At 42.9% G+C, this 16,425-nt stretch overlaps 1 protein-coding gene across 5 annotated transcripts; it reads right to left on the reverse strand.

The window, feature by feature from the left end:
- Positions 1-9,502: 9,502 nt before the first annotated feature.
- Positions 9,503-16,425, reverse strand: LOC136444608 (angiomotin-like). Of its 5 annotated transcripts, none has more exons than XM_066442236.1 (6): positions 16,303-16,425; positions 14,348-14,458; positions 13,992-14,090; positions 13,590-13,703; positions 12,590-12,790; positions 9,503-10,535 (listed from the first exon to the last, which is right to left on the reverse strand). In XM_066442236.1, the coding sequence occupies exons 2-6, from the start codon at positions 14,427-14,429 to the stop codon at positions 10,378-10,380; spliced, it is 654 nt and encodes a 217-aa protein (XP_066298333.1). In that variant the 5' UTR covers positions 14,430-14,458; positions 16,303-16,425; the 3' UTR covers positions 9,503-10,377. The 5 variants fall into 5 exon arrangements, with proteins under 5 accessions (XP_066298333.1, XP_066298332.1, XP_066298334.1 ...); XM_066442235.1 differs by having other exon boundaries at positions 16,119-16,375; XM_066442237.1 differs by lacking the exon at positions 16,303-16,425 and adding an exon at positions 14,904-15,013.

Genomic DNA, 16,425 nt, shown 5'->3' on the forward strand with positions numbered 1-16,425 from the left:
AAAGTCATTAAGGACACAACGTCTAACCAGGAACGCCATTGATTAATTCCGAGACCTCTCGATCTCTCGTCTGCTTGCCACTCGGTCGTTCAACTCTACTTAAAGGAAAGCTTCACAAAAAGTTGAAAATCCTACTATGCTATGCTAAATATATTCCAAAGTCAAATTCTGATTTCAAGTTGTTTCACATAAGTCCTTCATAGTTTTTGGATTTTCCACCATTTGCAACTTATGCCGTGCTGACGCCTTCTCACCTGATAATTATGGTGCACTGAACACTGACGTCATTATAATTCAATCATCAGGTGAATAATTTAGAACAGTTTAAAAGAACCAGGAACGCCATTGATTGAATCCGAGACCTTTCGATCTCTCGTCTGCCAGCCACCCGGCCATTGACGCTACTTAACGTGAAGCAGGGTTTGATTCTTAAACGTCTGGGGGCTTTTCGTCTGAAGCTCCCCTATGTACGAAGGCACCAGCGACCGTAGGGCCCGTTCTCACTTGTGCATTTATTCAAGTGATTGCGAGCTGCGTATCGCCTTTTTTTCTTTAGGCAAAGTTTGCGGGGAGGAAGTTGCTTTTACTTTCTTATAAAGTCTGATTACGGAACCAGAAAAATTACTTATTCGGCCGCAAACTTTATATAAATCCAAAAAAGTCTCAATACGAAGCTCATACTCGCTTGAATATACGCACAAGTGTGAACTAAAGCACCCCCCCCCCCCACACACACACACACTTGTGCGTATATGGAGGTCCACATAGGTTGCGTATTAACATTTTGAGGTTTAGGTAAAGTTTGTGGCCGAAAAAATGGTTTCTTTGGTTCGATAACCAGGCTGCACAACAGGGCGTTAAAGTAGAAAACAACTTCATCCCTGCAAAGTTCACCTAAAGCAAAACAAAATGTTAATACGCAACTCATACAGACGTGAATATACGTATTCTCCAAGCAGAGGTTTCGGTCGAGTGGGGTAGTAGTGGCCATTTTTTTTTTACGTCTGCCTCCCGTAATGTAGACGTAAAATAACCCGGCCACTACTACCCCACTCGACCGAAACTTCTGCTCGGAGAATAGATATACGCACAAGTGTGAACGGACCATGACGTCCCCTTCGAAGGACAAACAATGCCGTTCGCTGAATAATGCAGGTTTTACGCCCAGCGTAAAATCTGGGGCACATACGTCACCCACGGCTGATGGACTGTTACCGTATCAGTGATATGATTTTCAACGGAACATCACTCCATCATCGGTGCAATTAGAATGCTCCATGTGATCACGCAGAATAATAAAATCGATCCACAAATAATCGGCATAGATTACAATTCATTTATGGACGGCTCATTTTGAGATTATTGCTTTGACCCATATCGGGAAAACCTGTGTTGTGCACTGGATTGAGAGAGCGTAGATGTGGTAAATTGAAAAGATAAAGAAGATGAAGTAGAAGAAGATTGGGAGGAGTAGGAGAAAGACGAAAAAGACAAAGAAGAGGACCGTATTGCAAGAAAAAAGGAGGACCATACATACTGCAAGAAGGAACAGAAAAAGAAGAAGACCATATTCAATAAAAAAAAGAGGACCGTAGTGCTAGAAGAAGAAATACGACCAGTGTACGCATTTGCTAGAAGGAGAAGAAGATGACCATGTTGCTTTTAGAATATCTAGAAACCCAGCCCACATTCAAGTAGACATAATTTTCTGCTCCTTTGCGTGTTTGAAAAATAATGTAATTAGTTGTGACCCTTTCTCTGCTTAAAATGCCGCCCGGCGAGCGTGCACTGCCGCGTCAATATTTCATGCGTCATTTTTGCCGCCCACTTCCATTGTTATATTGATGACGTCAACTCAACCCCGTACAAGACGTATTATCAAAACCTCAAACTGTGTCAAACACATCATCATTATAACATACGACCTGATTCATTAGCATACAACCGTGTCTTGACTTACTATTCTATTGAACCATCTGAAATTATTTTCACTATCTATTCAGAGTTTTTGCATAAAGCCTGGTTCTGCCAGATCTTTCTTTAGTCACTGATGAAAGACAGCGGATGCTGTCTGAAACGTCTGACTGTTTCAAAATTCTATCCAGTTGCTTGAGTAACTATTTTTGGCATACGCCCTATTAGTCGTACAGTATCTCTGACCTGATTATAAACCACAGCCATCTATCAAGACTATAATTATTATGCCAAAATCCCCGAGGAAGGCTATAAATAAAATCCGTTGAAGTCCATGCGTAAACCTGATCATAAAGCCCTACGGAGGAGAACCGAAGAGGGTAATCAACTATGACTAATTATCGCCGCGAGAGGCAGTGAAAGGCATACGCAAACCTGATCATAAGGTCCTACGGAAGTAGCCTCCGTTGCAGGCTTTCCTACGGCGATTTCTAAACTTATCGGGGCCAGGTTCTTTGGCTGGGGGGCCGTATCTGCTTGAGGCCCCGTATCTGCTTGGGATCCTGTACACGGCGGTTACGGGATCACAGCGGTTACAGGATCCCAAGCAGATACGGGGCTTTAAGCAGATACCCCCCCCCCCCCAGCAAAGAACCTGGCCCAATAAGTTGAAAAGTAAAAAGTTGCCGTGGGAAAGCCTGGAACGGAAGCTACTACGGAAGAGAACCGAAGAGGGTAATCAACTATGACTAATTAGAGCCGCCAGAGGCAGTGAAAGGCATCCACAATGACATGCAGCCCGGCGCTGTATGCGCACGGATGTCTCCAGCTGATAACACATGTCAGTTTGGGACCATCGGCCGCTTCATAATCATCATGCGCTGATGCATCCGTAGTATCCTATGGCTGAGCACTCATCCCTTAATCCTTACTGCATGTGTGATTTATGTATCAGGAGAGCGAAACGTCATAGCAGAATAAGCAGTCATATGTTCACGACACACCCTGTAGGCACTTAACATGCAGATCTGGTTACTGTAAATCACTTAAATATAGCTGCAGGAAAATATAGCTGTCGGGGGAAAATGGAGTAGGTCACGGCACTTAATTTTAACGGTGGGAACAAACATTACTGGCTTAAATATTAGTGATCAAATATTAGCGATGATGAAATTTTAGCTGTTGACTGGTGACAGTTAAATCAGCTAAAATTAAGTTACAGTTAACAAATCAAGAAGTGCTGTATTTAGCACATTTATTTTGTTCCTCGTTATCATTATCATCATCATCGGTCCTCCTCTTACGAGGTGAAACAAGGGAAGTTTGCTCTCCAGAACTTCTTGTCGTTCATTGCAGAGAGGAGTTCCTGTCCTTCTGAATTAGTCTCAGTTATGCTTATGACTATTTTTTTACGCTTTGTGTGCTTCATTTTGTTAGTATTAGTAAAAGATGCCAAAAGACCAAGTTTAAAAGTTGTGCTAGTAATATTTCGTACGAACAACACAATAATCAAACAGGCTAACACTCCTATTAGTCATTAAATCACTAGTAAAGTTCATCATGTCATGCCAGGGTCATATTTCCAAATCGGGGCCCGGCCGGGCTGTTGCGGGAAGCCAAACAAAAGTGTGCATCACTGCTCATGACTATTTTTTTGCGTTTTGTGTGTTTTGTTGTCTTTTGTATCATCCTTTTCGATCCTGCAAACTGCCCGGCCGGGCCCCGGTTTGGAAATGTGACCCTAGGATAAGTCTGTGCCACCGTAAAGTCTCCTGTTGATGCTTAGGTCACATTTCCAATCCGGGGCCCGGTCGGGCAGCTTGTGGGAACGAAAAATATGACATAGAAGACAACAAAAGACAAAAAACGTTCAAATTTACTCCTATCAACAAACTGTGTATTTTCTTGATATGCATTTTTTATTTTTCGTTTTCGCCGACACCCCGGCCGGGCCCCGGCTTGGGAATGTGACCTACATGATTCTGCCTCATACACTAGCTTGAAAAGGGAATTTTAATCTTTTAATCATCGCCGAATGATTGATGCATTAAGTGAGCAAGAGTCATACGAAGCAATACTATGTTCCAGACACATGCACTCCCTACGGCACATCTTTAATCAACAGGGCGGTGCAATATCTAAACATAATGATTCAGTTAATTGAACCTGCAAAATATATGATTACTCGTCTGCAGTTTCCCATACGTGTACTAATAACTCGATTTATGGTTGAACTGAGCAAAGAATGACACCAAGCAATAAACTATTCTAAACACATGCTATAGAAACGTCTTTGATCATCAAGGCGTTGTGATAGTCTTTGATAATATACTCTTGAGTGATTGCTCGCTTGTCGTTTCCTGTCTGTGCACTTATACCTTGAGTTATGTATGCGTCACATCAAACGATAATATCTTCAAGAAATGCCGAAGGGAAAACTTTCATCCGACAGCGAAACGCAATCATTTAGTCTTCGCTTGATTGAACCAACCATATCCAACATTTGTGTACTGATTAACAAACTAATATCCAACGTGTATGTACTGATTTAACAAACTTAAGGCAATAGATGTCCTATAGATGTGTTCTTCCCCTTAAGTGGAGAACAAAATATACCAAGCAATCGCGCATTCTGTTGACGCAAGTTATTCTAAATTCGTAATGTTGCAATTAATGTTTTTCATAAGTGAATTTTACAAATCATGAACTCTTTTGTAAAATAGTTGATGATGGCGCGTTTCATGTGCATATTTCTATGAAAGGTCACATGCAAAGTCATAAAAAATACATCTGGATCTGAATTGATATGTTCCCGACACACCCTATGGTACATATTAACCCACAAGGAGGTGAAATATTTACTTGATTGAACCAAACATATTTGACTTTCTGAACTGCTAAACAAGATCCTCATAATCAACTGGCACTAATTCCATGAGGTCACACATATCTGCCATTCCCTGACTCTGTATGTAACAATTAATAACCTTGCAATCTAAGGATTATGTATGCACTCAGTGCTAAGCAAAACGTTATACTAATAAACTGTAATGTGATAAATACGCATCCTGTGGACATAGGCTTAACCAAGAGGAATGAGCAATCGTTAAGCCTCTTCCACCATATCTTCCGCGAAAACTAACTTATGTACCCTTCCCTGACTGTGCACTTACAAATTAATCCTCACTCCATCTATGGTTTATGCGTGATAGCAGAAGTTGGAGCTAAAGATCGTACGATGCAATCATATCTGTAAGACACAGGTATATCCTGACCGATGATGTAGTATAGTAATCAAGTGACCTATCAGATAAATTCAGTCAAGACGACAAATGAAAGTTACCATATTGCAATAACTGGATACAATCTGTGTATCTGCTAGAAAAGCAAATGTGATCATTATATTGGACGGGCTAGATGATCGATTCGAAAGAGAGGATGAAGAAAATTTGTCGATAAGTTCATGACCAAATACTTCCTGCATATCTATAATCAGGCAGACAGTGTAATCATTCATGGGTTCGGTCACCGAGGCAAGTAGAGCTTACCATACGGCATGCGCACGGCATGTTCCAGCCGGCCAGGCTATCAGATTCCCGGCAGGTAGTAAGTACTAACGGTGCTGTAGTACACGGAATCTGCCCGGGGTGCCTGCAGGCTCCTTTAAGGCCCTATCTCACTAGTGCACTGGACCCGCGACACGTTGGCGACCTCGCTGCGACCGAGCGATTTGATAGCGCACTCAACAAATTTCATCGATAAAAAACCTTTTACGCTTTGTGTGTTTTGTTGTCTTTTTAGTAAACTTCCGACATTATACCCGAGGTCATTTCAATGTCTTATCCGTTTTTTTTTCGTTTTTTTTCATCATTTTCATTTCATTATATTTTTTGGTACGTTTTGCATGTTATCTTCATTATAAGTTTAAGGGTAACACAAATCCACCCTAGTGAAATAGGTGTGTAACCAACCCTTCTTCGTTATCTTTAAACGCCAGGGGAAAATCTCCTACATCTCCTTATCTCACAACTGACGGAGTTTGACGGGAGAGTAATCTGGGTTCTTCGAACCCGTTAAGCGGGCATCTATCACCCGTTAAATGGATTAGAACCGTTCTGTTGAAGCTTGTGCCTCATGACGCATTTGGGAAATCGTGCGGTTCTGTGCATGTGCTTCTTGTAACACCTTTGACATATTCGAATGGAATTTAAGTTGTGAACCTCTCAAAACTAATTCATTGCAGAAAATAGGGGCACTTCGTCTTCCACTGCTTTCGAAAAAGGAGTCATCCCAAAAAGCTTAGATTGTATTCCCAAGGAGGTTTTATATAAAACCTCCTTGGTATTCCGAAGCAGTTCTCAGTCACTTGATCCCCTTGTCACCATTGTTAAAAGGCACTGTCTGTCTACTTTTTCTATACATTGTTACAAGTTGCAATTTGCCCTCGGACAAGAAGTTGCATATACAACACATCAATCCTAGGTACTTTGTAACTCTTGTACTTAAAGTTGAAGTCATGGCTTTTCATCAAATTTCAAAGTCACACAAACCTAACATCTTCCACGGCTTGGTCTTGATGACTATGTTGATTCCTTTATCAGTTTTCTTTTCATTTTACTTTCGAAAAAGGCTGAAACAGGATGAAGAACACCCTGTTTTACTTTCCTGGCGTGTTTCGGTAGATTTGTGGCCCATTTTAAGGTTGAATCCAGAGGTTCCCTTGGTGCTCGTAAATGTTGGTGATTTACTAGTGCCGGAAATCAGGCAAACTTAGGGACCAGTTCAGACAGTTGGTCGACACTTTTGGTGATTATTCACAACTTTAAAACAGATATTTCACCGCTAGTGGCGGAAATGTACAGTTTTATGATCGTAAAAACTGTGTTTTCAGCGCCAGAATAACCCCTTGATAGATTGGTTGCGTTTTACCTTCATTTCAGCGGATTACGTTAGAGGGATGTGGCAATCTAACGCCGTAAGGGGAGAGCCTGAGGTCATGAAAATTGGCGGCAACCTAGTTTTTGGAATGTCTATCATGCTTCCGCCAAATTACCAGGCCGACGTTCTGGTTTGTTCAAAACGAGTCATACCTGTAAGCATTTGTAAGTCATCTGTAAGCATTATTTGCAAGAATTTGCATGTGTAAATTTACTCATGACATAATCAATGTGATTTCACATACTGAGTTAGATATGCCGGGCAAAATGTAATTTCCGAGTTTAACCATGAAACATGGCCGACAATACGTTATAGCCCCGGGAATTCAAAGACCCCCAATCATCATCATAATCATCACCGCACTGTTCAGGTGGCGCCAATGCGGCTCGCCAATGCGTCCTACTCTCCTTTGTCCTGTGCCCCCAATTATACAAGGGTGCCAAAGCTCTCCTTAATCCCCCCCCCCTCTCACTGGGGTTGGTGTTGGCGACGTCGCTGCGTCCTAGATTGGATTTGAGTTAGCCTTGACTTTACAATGGGAATATCGTGCAAAACGTACAAGTATGACTAAAAAGACAACAAATCACACAAAGCGTAAAATGATTAGTTTTTTATCGATAAAATTCGTTTAGCGCGGTGTCAAATCGCTCGGTCGCAGCGAGGTCACCAACGCATCGCGGGTCCAGTGAGAGGGGGGGGGGGCTTTGGCTTGCTGATTGGCTTCGTGCAGTATCATATTCATCACCTTTCATTTGAAACTTTTTCGGTGTCTATGTCGGTCCCTCTCGTGAGCAGGTTCGCCATTCTGGTCACGACACTGGTCTTTACGTGTGATCCTTCAGGAGTAATCAACTGCACGGCACCGGTCCTCCGCTCATAAACAGAGGATGATGTATCTCTATCCACCGGTGGTAAACAGGATGATGAATCTGTATTTTCCTAATCGCGCGTTATGGGGAAATGTTCCCTTATCATTATAAGGACGAGTGTGACGTCGCGGTGGCGCAATGGCAGGGTGGCTGGCACAGGACTCAGGGGTCCTGATCGAATTCGTCATTCACTCACGGCATTTCGTTATCTTGTAAACCTTATCACAACTCAAGCATTAAGCCGTTTAATGAGCACGTTTGGGATCTACTGATTGATCAGATTTCAAACCAGGCTCCCGCTCCTGCGATAACAGCTGTTTTAGTCCAATCGATGGGATTGCCCATGGATGAATACCTTTGCCTTTTATTGTGTCTGGCAGATTTTCATCTGAAGTTTCTAAGTAAAGAACAGGGACACCAGTGACATTCTCTCAACTGTTAAAGCCTCTCAGCTAAGACCAGTAGCAGTTAATACCACTTGAATAGAGTCCAGACTTTGCATGAGGTACAACATGACCATAGACTGGGTGGACGTACTGACTGACTGAAATATCCCAATATACAAGCTCAACGAAAAAACAAGAAGTAAACAAGGAATATATGGTCATGCCCTCAATTGCTAGAGTTATCAGCCTATGATTGATGTGTTATACCGGCTATGGAGATACGGATACAGAAGAAGACAGTAAGTTATTCCCCTCCTGCTGCCCATGAAGCATCGCAGAGAGCCTGAAGGGAAAGATTTAGATTGAAAAACTAAGTTAGCTTCAAGGACGCCGGTGATCTCTAATGACCCGTAAAGATGTCCTAGATGAGTGAATTACGTCTGGTAATTAACAGAACAGATACGAGTGTATTTCAAAGATAGCCCAGCCCCTATTGTTGCACAGGGAACGCCACAGACTGCCTATCGGCCTAAAGAGCAGGATGTCCATATCAAAGAAAACGCTAAGTACGGTACCATGCCACCAGGGGTATTACGTGATGCACGAGGAGCATGCTTCTCATCCAGCAAAAAGCTAAGTGCACTAAAACCCCACGTCTTAGAAACCCCTGTGATTTCAAATGGTCCGGAAAGGTTTTCTCGAGGATACCATTTCCGCAGTTTGCATCAAGAGCATCGCCCTGTAGGCCCTAAACGTGATAGTGCCCACGTAACGTTACATGGTGCTTAAGCCCATATCTCACTGGACGCGCGGCATGTTGGCGTCCTTAACTGGATTTCTGTTACCCTCGACTTTATGACAGGAATAGGATAGGAACGTACAACTATAACTAAAAAGACCCCAAAAAAACACAAAGCCTAATTTTATGATAGGAATATCATACAAAAGCTACAACTAAACTAAAAAGACAACAAAGCACACAAAGCCTAAAACGATTCATTTTTATCGATGGAATTCGTTGAGCGCTCTGTCAAATCGCTCGGTCGTTGAAAGGTCACCAAGTGCCGCGGGTCCAGTGAGATACAGGCTTAGCACCGCTGCTAAAAGTAAAATTGACCATTCAAATGTGGCCGACGTTCCATTAGATGACACCTGGGCAGCTTGGTCTCTTTACAGGTGACGGATTAAAAAGTTCTCTTCGGTTTAAGGGAAATGTGAGCCGATGTATGTCAGACCGGTTGTTGCCATGGCAACGGCCCATATTTCTTTTGTCTAAAGTCCCTAACACATTTACGGGTGTCGACATTATGAAAAGAGCTGACGTGACTTCCATTGTTGACATTAAGGTTGACATTTGCTGAGTTATGAAAATTTAATGACCCCTGACACTTCATACAAAGACGACACTGGCGCGTTTATTTCTGTCATTCGTGCAGCAAAACAAACCATTATTTCTCTCTATGCAAGTACTGTGAGTCAAAGTGTCAAGACGTCGACATTAAAAACATATATTTAGTAAAAAAAATGCTAAAGCTTAACGTTTCTATGTATTGCAGCCAAGTACAACTAATCTGGTAGTTTCATGAATCTGAAATCCGTACTAATCTTTGGGTAAAAACAGCCCAGTCGATTGAACAGAGCTACATACAAACAAACATTTGATACTTTAGCACGCCGCAAATGCACTACAACACTACACGTTAACTCTATTGAACTACTTTGCTACAAAGGTAACACTGAATTGCCCTCAATCTTTGGCTAAGTTTAGTGCGCAAAAAGAAAGTCTATGTCAAAGTTATCTAATCCTAAACCTTGAATTGTCATTGTAGCTAGCATGGAGTTCCATTGATAAAGTTATAATCATTTTGCTCTCCTGCAATTCACATTTCACAACTTCAACCAAGCAAAATAGCAACTATATTAGCCTTTTTATGTAGACGGTGACATTAAAGATTATCATAATAAGTAAAATGTATACTCCGAATTCCTTTGTAACTTTTTAAGCTGCCAATATCACGACGTGTGACCGAAATAAAACTCAAATGCAGGATCGACGAATCGATTAATAGAAAGATGAATTACTGGATTTCAATGCTCCAATGTTCATTGCTTCTTAAATACCACCATATTGCTATTGATTGATTGGTAAACACTAACTGAAGATCTAGACAAGACTTTCACTAATCGATGGGCAGACTGATAGATTGATTGCTCAATTGACTGGTCTATCTATTGATTGGTCGATCGATCGATTGATTGATTGATTGATTTTAAACGCTGCTTTTCACGAACGGCATGTTGACTCCTCGGATCTCGCCGAAGACTACGAAGATGACGACACCGAGCGTGAGGATACAGCCGATCGCAGCCACCACTATGGCTCCGGTGTTCTGTCCCTTCACGAAGTCTAGCACAGAGTCCATTGGGCCTGTAACAAACGAACAAGGCAATCAGAGATGGCAGACTTCACACCTTTACCCATAGGCCCTGCGCAGCCACCACTATAGGGCGTATTCACGTGACGTCATCACCCCTGCCCTCCGTGGGCGGCCATGTTGGTGCTCACCCGGCAGCGAAGTTTCTCGGTGTCCGACGGTCTCTAAATTTCCAAGGAATGCGAAGTCGTCTGATCGCTGTTTTATTATATGCAAAGAGTCTCCAGCCTCACATCCTTTTCGCTACAAAAATCCAACTGGAAATGACCCATTGTCGACGAGCGAGGAAATGTTTTCCCCAGCTGCCTACAAACATGGCCGCTAAACTGTTTACAGAGTACGCATAAAATCAGTTCACAGCATACAAGTGTTCCAAGGCCTGCAACCACGTAGTACAGTGTCTTGAGTGTCGTGAAAAATTTTGGTGGCAGGGAGTACGTTATGATCGGGAAAGTTCGACGTTGAAAGACCCGCCAGTTTACGAACGTATCTCAACAAGGAGGTTTAATCAGATCTCAAGCAACGACTACACGGTGCCGCGACTGTGTTACACAACGGGCCTGTAATTTGCTTTTCGACCAGATACAAAGGTTTCCATACACTCACGTTGATTCTCCAACTTCAACTATTTAGATCCGCTGTTCGTATGTCAGAAATCCACTTTTGTTTCAGTCGTTAGTCCCTTCGTATGTTCCCTTACCTACACGAGAAACGCCAAACCAATCTTACTGTTACCCGATCAGTGTGTGCTTTATCAGTCCCAATCAAACATCTGACCACGAGGCAAAACACCAGGATTGTGAGACAAAACGTTCCGAAGGGAAATTGTGAATGGCGTAGAAAACATCTGCTATTTATACGGAGAGTTCCATAGGGCTCCACTATCAAGTGAGCACCAACATGGCCGCCAGTGCTCGTTGCTAGAGGGAGGGTCACGTGACTGAATACGCCCTATAGCTCCGGTGTTCTGTCCCTTCACGAAGTCTAGCACGGAGTCTACTGGTCCTGAAACGCAACAAACAAGACAGTCAGAGATGGCAGACTTCACCCCCTTACCCATAGGCCCTGCGCAGCCACCAACACGGCCTTGGTGTTCTATCCTTTCATGAAATCTAGCACGGAGTCCATTGGGCCTGAAACACAAACAAGACAGTCAGAGATGGCAGACTTCACCCCTTACCCATATCCCCGCGTGTGGTGGTCACGTGTGGTGTTTGTGTTCTGTCCCTTCACGAAGTCTAGCACGGAGTCAATTGGGCCTGAAACGCAACAAACAAGACGGTCAGAGATGGCAGACTTCACCCCCTTACCCATAGGCCCTGCGTAGGCACCACGGTGTAAGTGTTCTATCCCTTCATGAAGTCAATTGCAAGCACATAGTCTCCTGGGTCTGAGACGCAAACAAACAAGACAACCAGAGATGGCAGACTTCACTCCTTCCTCCGGCCACCACTATGCTGGTGTTCTCCCCCTCGCGAAGCCAAGCCTAAGGTACCTGAAACACACGCGGAAGTCAGAGATGGCTGATTTCAACCCCTTCAATACATCCTCAGTACGCATTATGGTAATCGCCATCTGCCAGAACATACAGAAATTCCACTCCAGAAACAGAAAGAGAGAGCGAGAGAAAAAGACCCAGACAGAGACAAAGAGAGAAAAGCAGAGTGTGAGAGAGAAACGGAGAGAAACAGGGATATAGAGAGAGAGGGGGCATAGGGAGACAGTTAGAGAGAGACGCGGGGGGTATGGACAGGAAGATACAAACTGTACAGAGAGATACAGGGATACAAAAAGAGAGAAAGGGATAGACAGACGTCATAAAAGACACATCACCATGGGATCTGGCCACCAAAACTTAAGCAAACTTCACTACCAACTCCAAGAAAGTGCAGAATTCTGAAAATGGATTGCAGAATTCTGCATATGGATTTCAGAATTCAGCATATGGTCCTCAAAATTCTAAAAAGGATTACAGAATTCTGCATATGGCTTAGCGCTTGCAGACGAGAAAAATGAATTTCGACAAACTGCAGATACTATGTTTTACCTTTACTATTCTGCCAGTAAGTGGCACAGTCGTGTTCCATGCTGCCCCTCCTCCCCGTCTCCTGGTAGATGGTTCCGTCCTGCGGATGTGCGCAGTAGCAGATTCCGGTGGAGCCGTGGCACTGCTTGGTGCTGAAGCTGCCGTCCGCCTCGCACTGCTTCACAAACGCACCCGGCATGGGGGACGGGTTAGGCTTACAGGCTGGAAAGGACAAATTGAACCATTAAAGGCTGACTTTTTTTGGCTTTGTCTTTCGATGCTTGTTAGTATGTGGGTAGGTGTTGGGAAGACGAAGTTCGAGATCAATTTTGGGTCTCCTAGTATGTGACCTTGGTACTGCAGCAGACCTTCTGTTTTTTGTATCTATTGATATGGACGTGATATGGTCTTGACTTTTTTGGTGGCAGACAATTTGTTGATTTAGGGAATCAGTGGTGTATGTTTAGGCCCCCTCTGCACCTTGCTCCGGAACTGCAGGGGCATTTTTGTCCAAATCTTCCAAGGAGAATAACTAAATAAAGGAACGGTAGATTACCATGATATTTTTTGTTGTGTTCTCGGATTTGCTGTGGCCTTTTCAGCCCATGCAATCACTCAAAGAGGAGTGAGTACATCCTAATTGCCACTAAAGTAAAACTCTTCAAGGCCTCATGTCTAACTGTTCTCGCCTAAGGATGTGAGTCATGGGTAATTTCGAAGGACACGAAGCGTGTATTGCCCGTTATTATGTAACACTAACTTGTCACTATCTTATGTGTCGAACTCTACAGTATAAGGTCGTTCATGATTCCGAGTGCGCATGCGCATGCGCAGCGACATGTATTGTGGGTGATATGTCAAAGGTGAAGGCTCCTAAGACAAAAACAAAACACGTCTGGCCATTGTTATGCAAATTGAGACAATGGTCGAGACGAGAATTGTTTACAAGCCAGGGCCTTCGCATTTGGCCTTACGCATGCGTACTCGGAATTCTTACTGACACAGGCTCGAAGAGACTGACCTCCTGATTTGACGGTGGCCCCAGCGGTTGGCTGGTTCGTGACATTCGAAGCCGCTGGTGGCACGGTTGTTGCGCCCCCTGGCGCTACCGTAGCCTTTGCTGTAGAAGCACCACCTGTGTGTTAAAAAAGCAACAAAACAAATATATAATAAGACTCACTAACGAAATAAATTTAACAGTAAAGAAAAGGTTATGTTATAAGAATCTTTCAGTTAAGTTATTTCCCTGATAGCATCTATTGAAAGTCCAGTTTTCAGTTTTATTATCATTTGTAAAAAAATGATTCAACAGATGACATTGAGTTGTTGTAACTCTTTCTCTGTTCTGTGAATAGATTTAATTTTGGTGTTTTTTTTCTTTTTCGTTTTTTCTTTGCTTGTTTGCCACGCATTTGAGACCAACCCGTTGCTAGTGGTGCCGCGCTCGATTGCTGCCCGTCGACTGCGGGGCTGACCACAGCAACTTTGGGTGTAGAGCTGGCTGGAGTCTGCGCACTAGCACCTGGAAGTAAATTGGAATTATTCTTCATTCAGACAAAGATATTTTTATTTAAACATCTAACCTTTTTTTAAATCATGTCGTGAAAGAAACTGTGCTTGTGCAGATTTCTGTACCGTCTTGGAATGGACGTGTAAATATGAAGAATTAGAAAATTAGAAACTACGTAAAAATAAACATTAAAAAAAAAGATTCGTCTAAAGAACTCAGTGTAATGTTTTTCAGTATCATGCTAGTCGAATATCTGGAGGAGTGTTTACCTGATAGTATAACGCTTAGATACACGGCCAACAGTAGTACCCGTAACATGGGCTTTCCTGGCATCCTGTCTATTACAGTCATGGTAGATTAGTAGATCTGTCAGTGGAGATCTGAAAGAAAAACAACATAGTTTCAATTCAAATCCGGTAGCTATTATAGTGCATGCCGTACATGCAAAGATATACAACATGATTCTGACATCCGGTATCTATATATACCGTACATACAAAGTAACCACTGACAATACAAATTAAACGCCTAGCGTGGTTTTCCCGGTACGGTACATTCATTTTGCTTTGTCTAACCACTGTAAAAGGGTCATTCAAGGAAGATTAATATTCTATGTTTTTATCTTCGATAGAAATTGTGTTTGAAAAGGCAATGTCCGAAATGCTGCCCTCCCTCCCCATACCTTAATCCCCATTAATTAAGTTCTCAGCAGCGAGTTTTGCTAGCCTGGCATCCAGCCTTCTTCAGCGTGTCTCTATGGCGGTAGCGACCGTTTGAGTAGACAGCGTCCAAACGAGGCCGTACTTCAGACTAACTTTGTCAAACCTCGTATCTCCTGTTTTCTCGGAAAAGCGACGGCCACGCTGTCTCTGTCGGGAAGTGACGCTTGTGTGTTCTACTATGGTTCTGTTCACTGCCGCGGGGCATTGTGGGCAGCTGGTGCCGCCATGCAAACTAACCGAACCGGTTCCCGACTTTTGTTAAGCCACACTATCTTGATTATATGGATTACATCCGCGCGCGCATTAATTTTTTTCCGATTAAGAAAAAGGTTTGCAATTATACTTTAAATCATAAAAAAAAGTTGCAAAATGAGCAGATACAACATCCCCAGTATAATGCACTCCTGTATATCTTTGCATACTGTTTTTCATGATGGCAGATTTACGTAACCCGTCGGATTAATGTTAATGGCGGTTACTGTGTTGTTGTTTTCTTGTTGTTGCTGTTTATTCAGTTGTGTATCCTTATAGACAGTGTCCAATTACATTATCTGTCTATGATTGGTTAAAATTTTGCCTTAAACTGTACTCGTTATTTCATGTCATCATTAAACCACAAAGACATCACAATGGACTGCACATGTCAGTCCTTTTGTTCGATCATTTTCCCTAGCGTCCCGCAAGAAATGTTAGATCAATTCATTTACTTCTTTATTCTAACTGTGCATCTTTATAAACAATCCACAACAAGACCATGTGTTCATAGCCGCTTAAGATTTCTTTTTTGTACTCTCTACATATGTCAGCACAAAGTACAGGACATTACAACAGACAACATGTCACCTTTTAAACATCCGCCATGTTTGTAATGACGTAATCTTTCCACATGGTCCTTTGTAAAGGTCACAGTTGGATACACACGGCAGCCGTTGATTTGCTATTATGTTTGTTTGCGCATGATATCACTTACCTTTTGTTTATGCATTCTTTCCCACGAAAATTTAGCTACCCAAACGAACAGCGGTTTCTTGTAACTTAAGAAGCAAACTTAAGGGTCGTAGGCTGTCCCGAGCCGATAACGTGTCATGCTACAATTCAGATGCCCCTCCCCAACCAGAAATTCAAATTAGACATGATCCATTCCATTCATAAACACTACTACTTAACACCATATAAATGAGGAAGACGGCTCTTGAAGTCGACAATAGAATTGGTAGTTCCAAAATAAGCAAATTCTGATAACAACAGTAGAAAAAGTAACAGAATATTCTCGCCTTAAAATCAACTTAGGATTGGTAGTGGGCAAAACAACACTCACCACAAATTGTCGCGGGGGCGGGGTGGAACGATAGATACAGTTGTAGCGTCTTTGTTGGGACGGTTGCACACGTAGTATCCGTACAGCCTTGTATCGTAAACGGGGGACCCCTGACTACGCTTTTAAAGCAGCAAACTGAATGGTTTAACACAGAAAACTGCCAGGTTAAGGTGGTCTGCTGTACCTGTGGAGTCCTGTCGGGCCGCCCTCCCCCGTTACTCATGAATGGCAGCAGAACAAGCGATAATCAGTCTGGTAGAACCAGTCCCGTCCCAGGGTCATCAGGTGTCACGTAGGTGTGCGGCAC

This window comes from Branchiostoma lanceolatum, chromosome 11 (genome assembly GCF_035083965.1).
Source record: "Branchiostoma lanceolatum isolate klBraLanc5 chromosome 11, klBraLanc5.hap2, whole genome shotgun sequence".
Classification (NCBI taxonomy): Eukaryota; Metazoa; Chordata; class Leptocardii; order Amphioxiformes; family Branchiostomatidae; genus Branchiostoma; species Branchiostoma lanceolatum.

What these genes read in the sequence shown, in the direction of transcription:
- LOC136444608 (XM_066442236.1), bottom strand. Translation starts at nt 14,429, where the DNA reads ATGACTGTAATAGACAGGATGCCAGGAAAGCCCATGTTACGGGTACTA. An exon ending in CGCGGCACCACTAGCAACGG is followed by an intron (nt 13,704 to 13,991) that starts GTTGGTCTCAAA and finishes TTTAACACACAG; the next exon opens with GTGGTGCTTCTACAGCAAAG. An exon ending in TTACTGGCAGAATAGTAAAG is followed by an intron (nt 10,536 to 12,589) that starts GTAAAACATAGT and finishes CGTTTGTTACAG; the next exon opens with GCCCAATGGACTCTGTGCTA.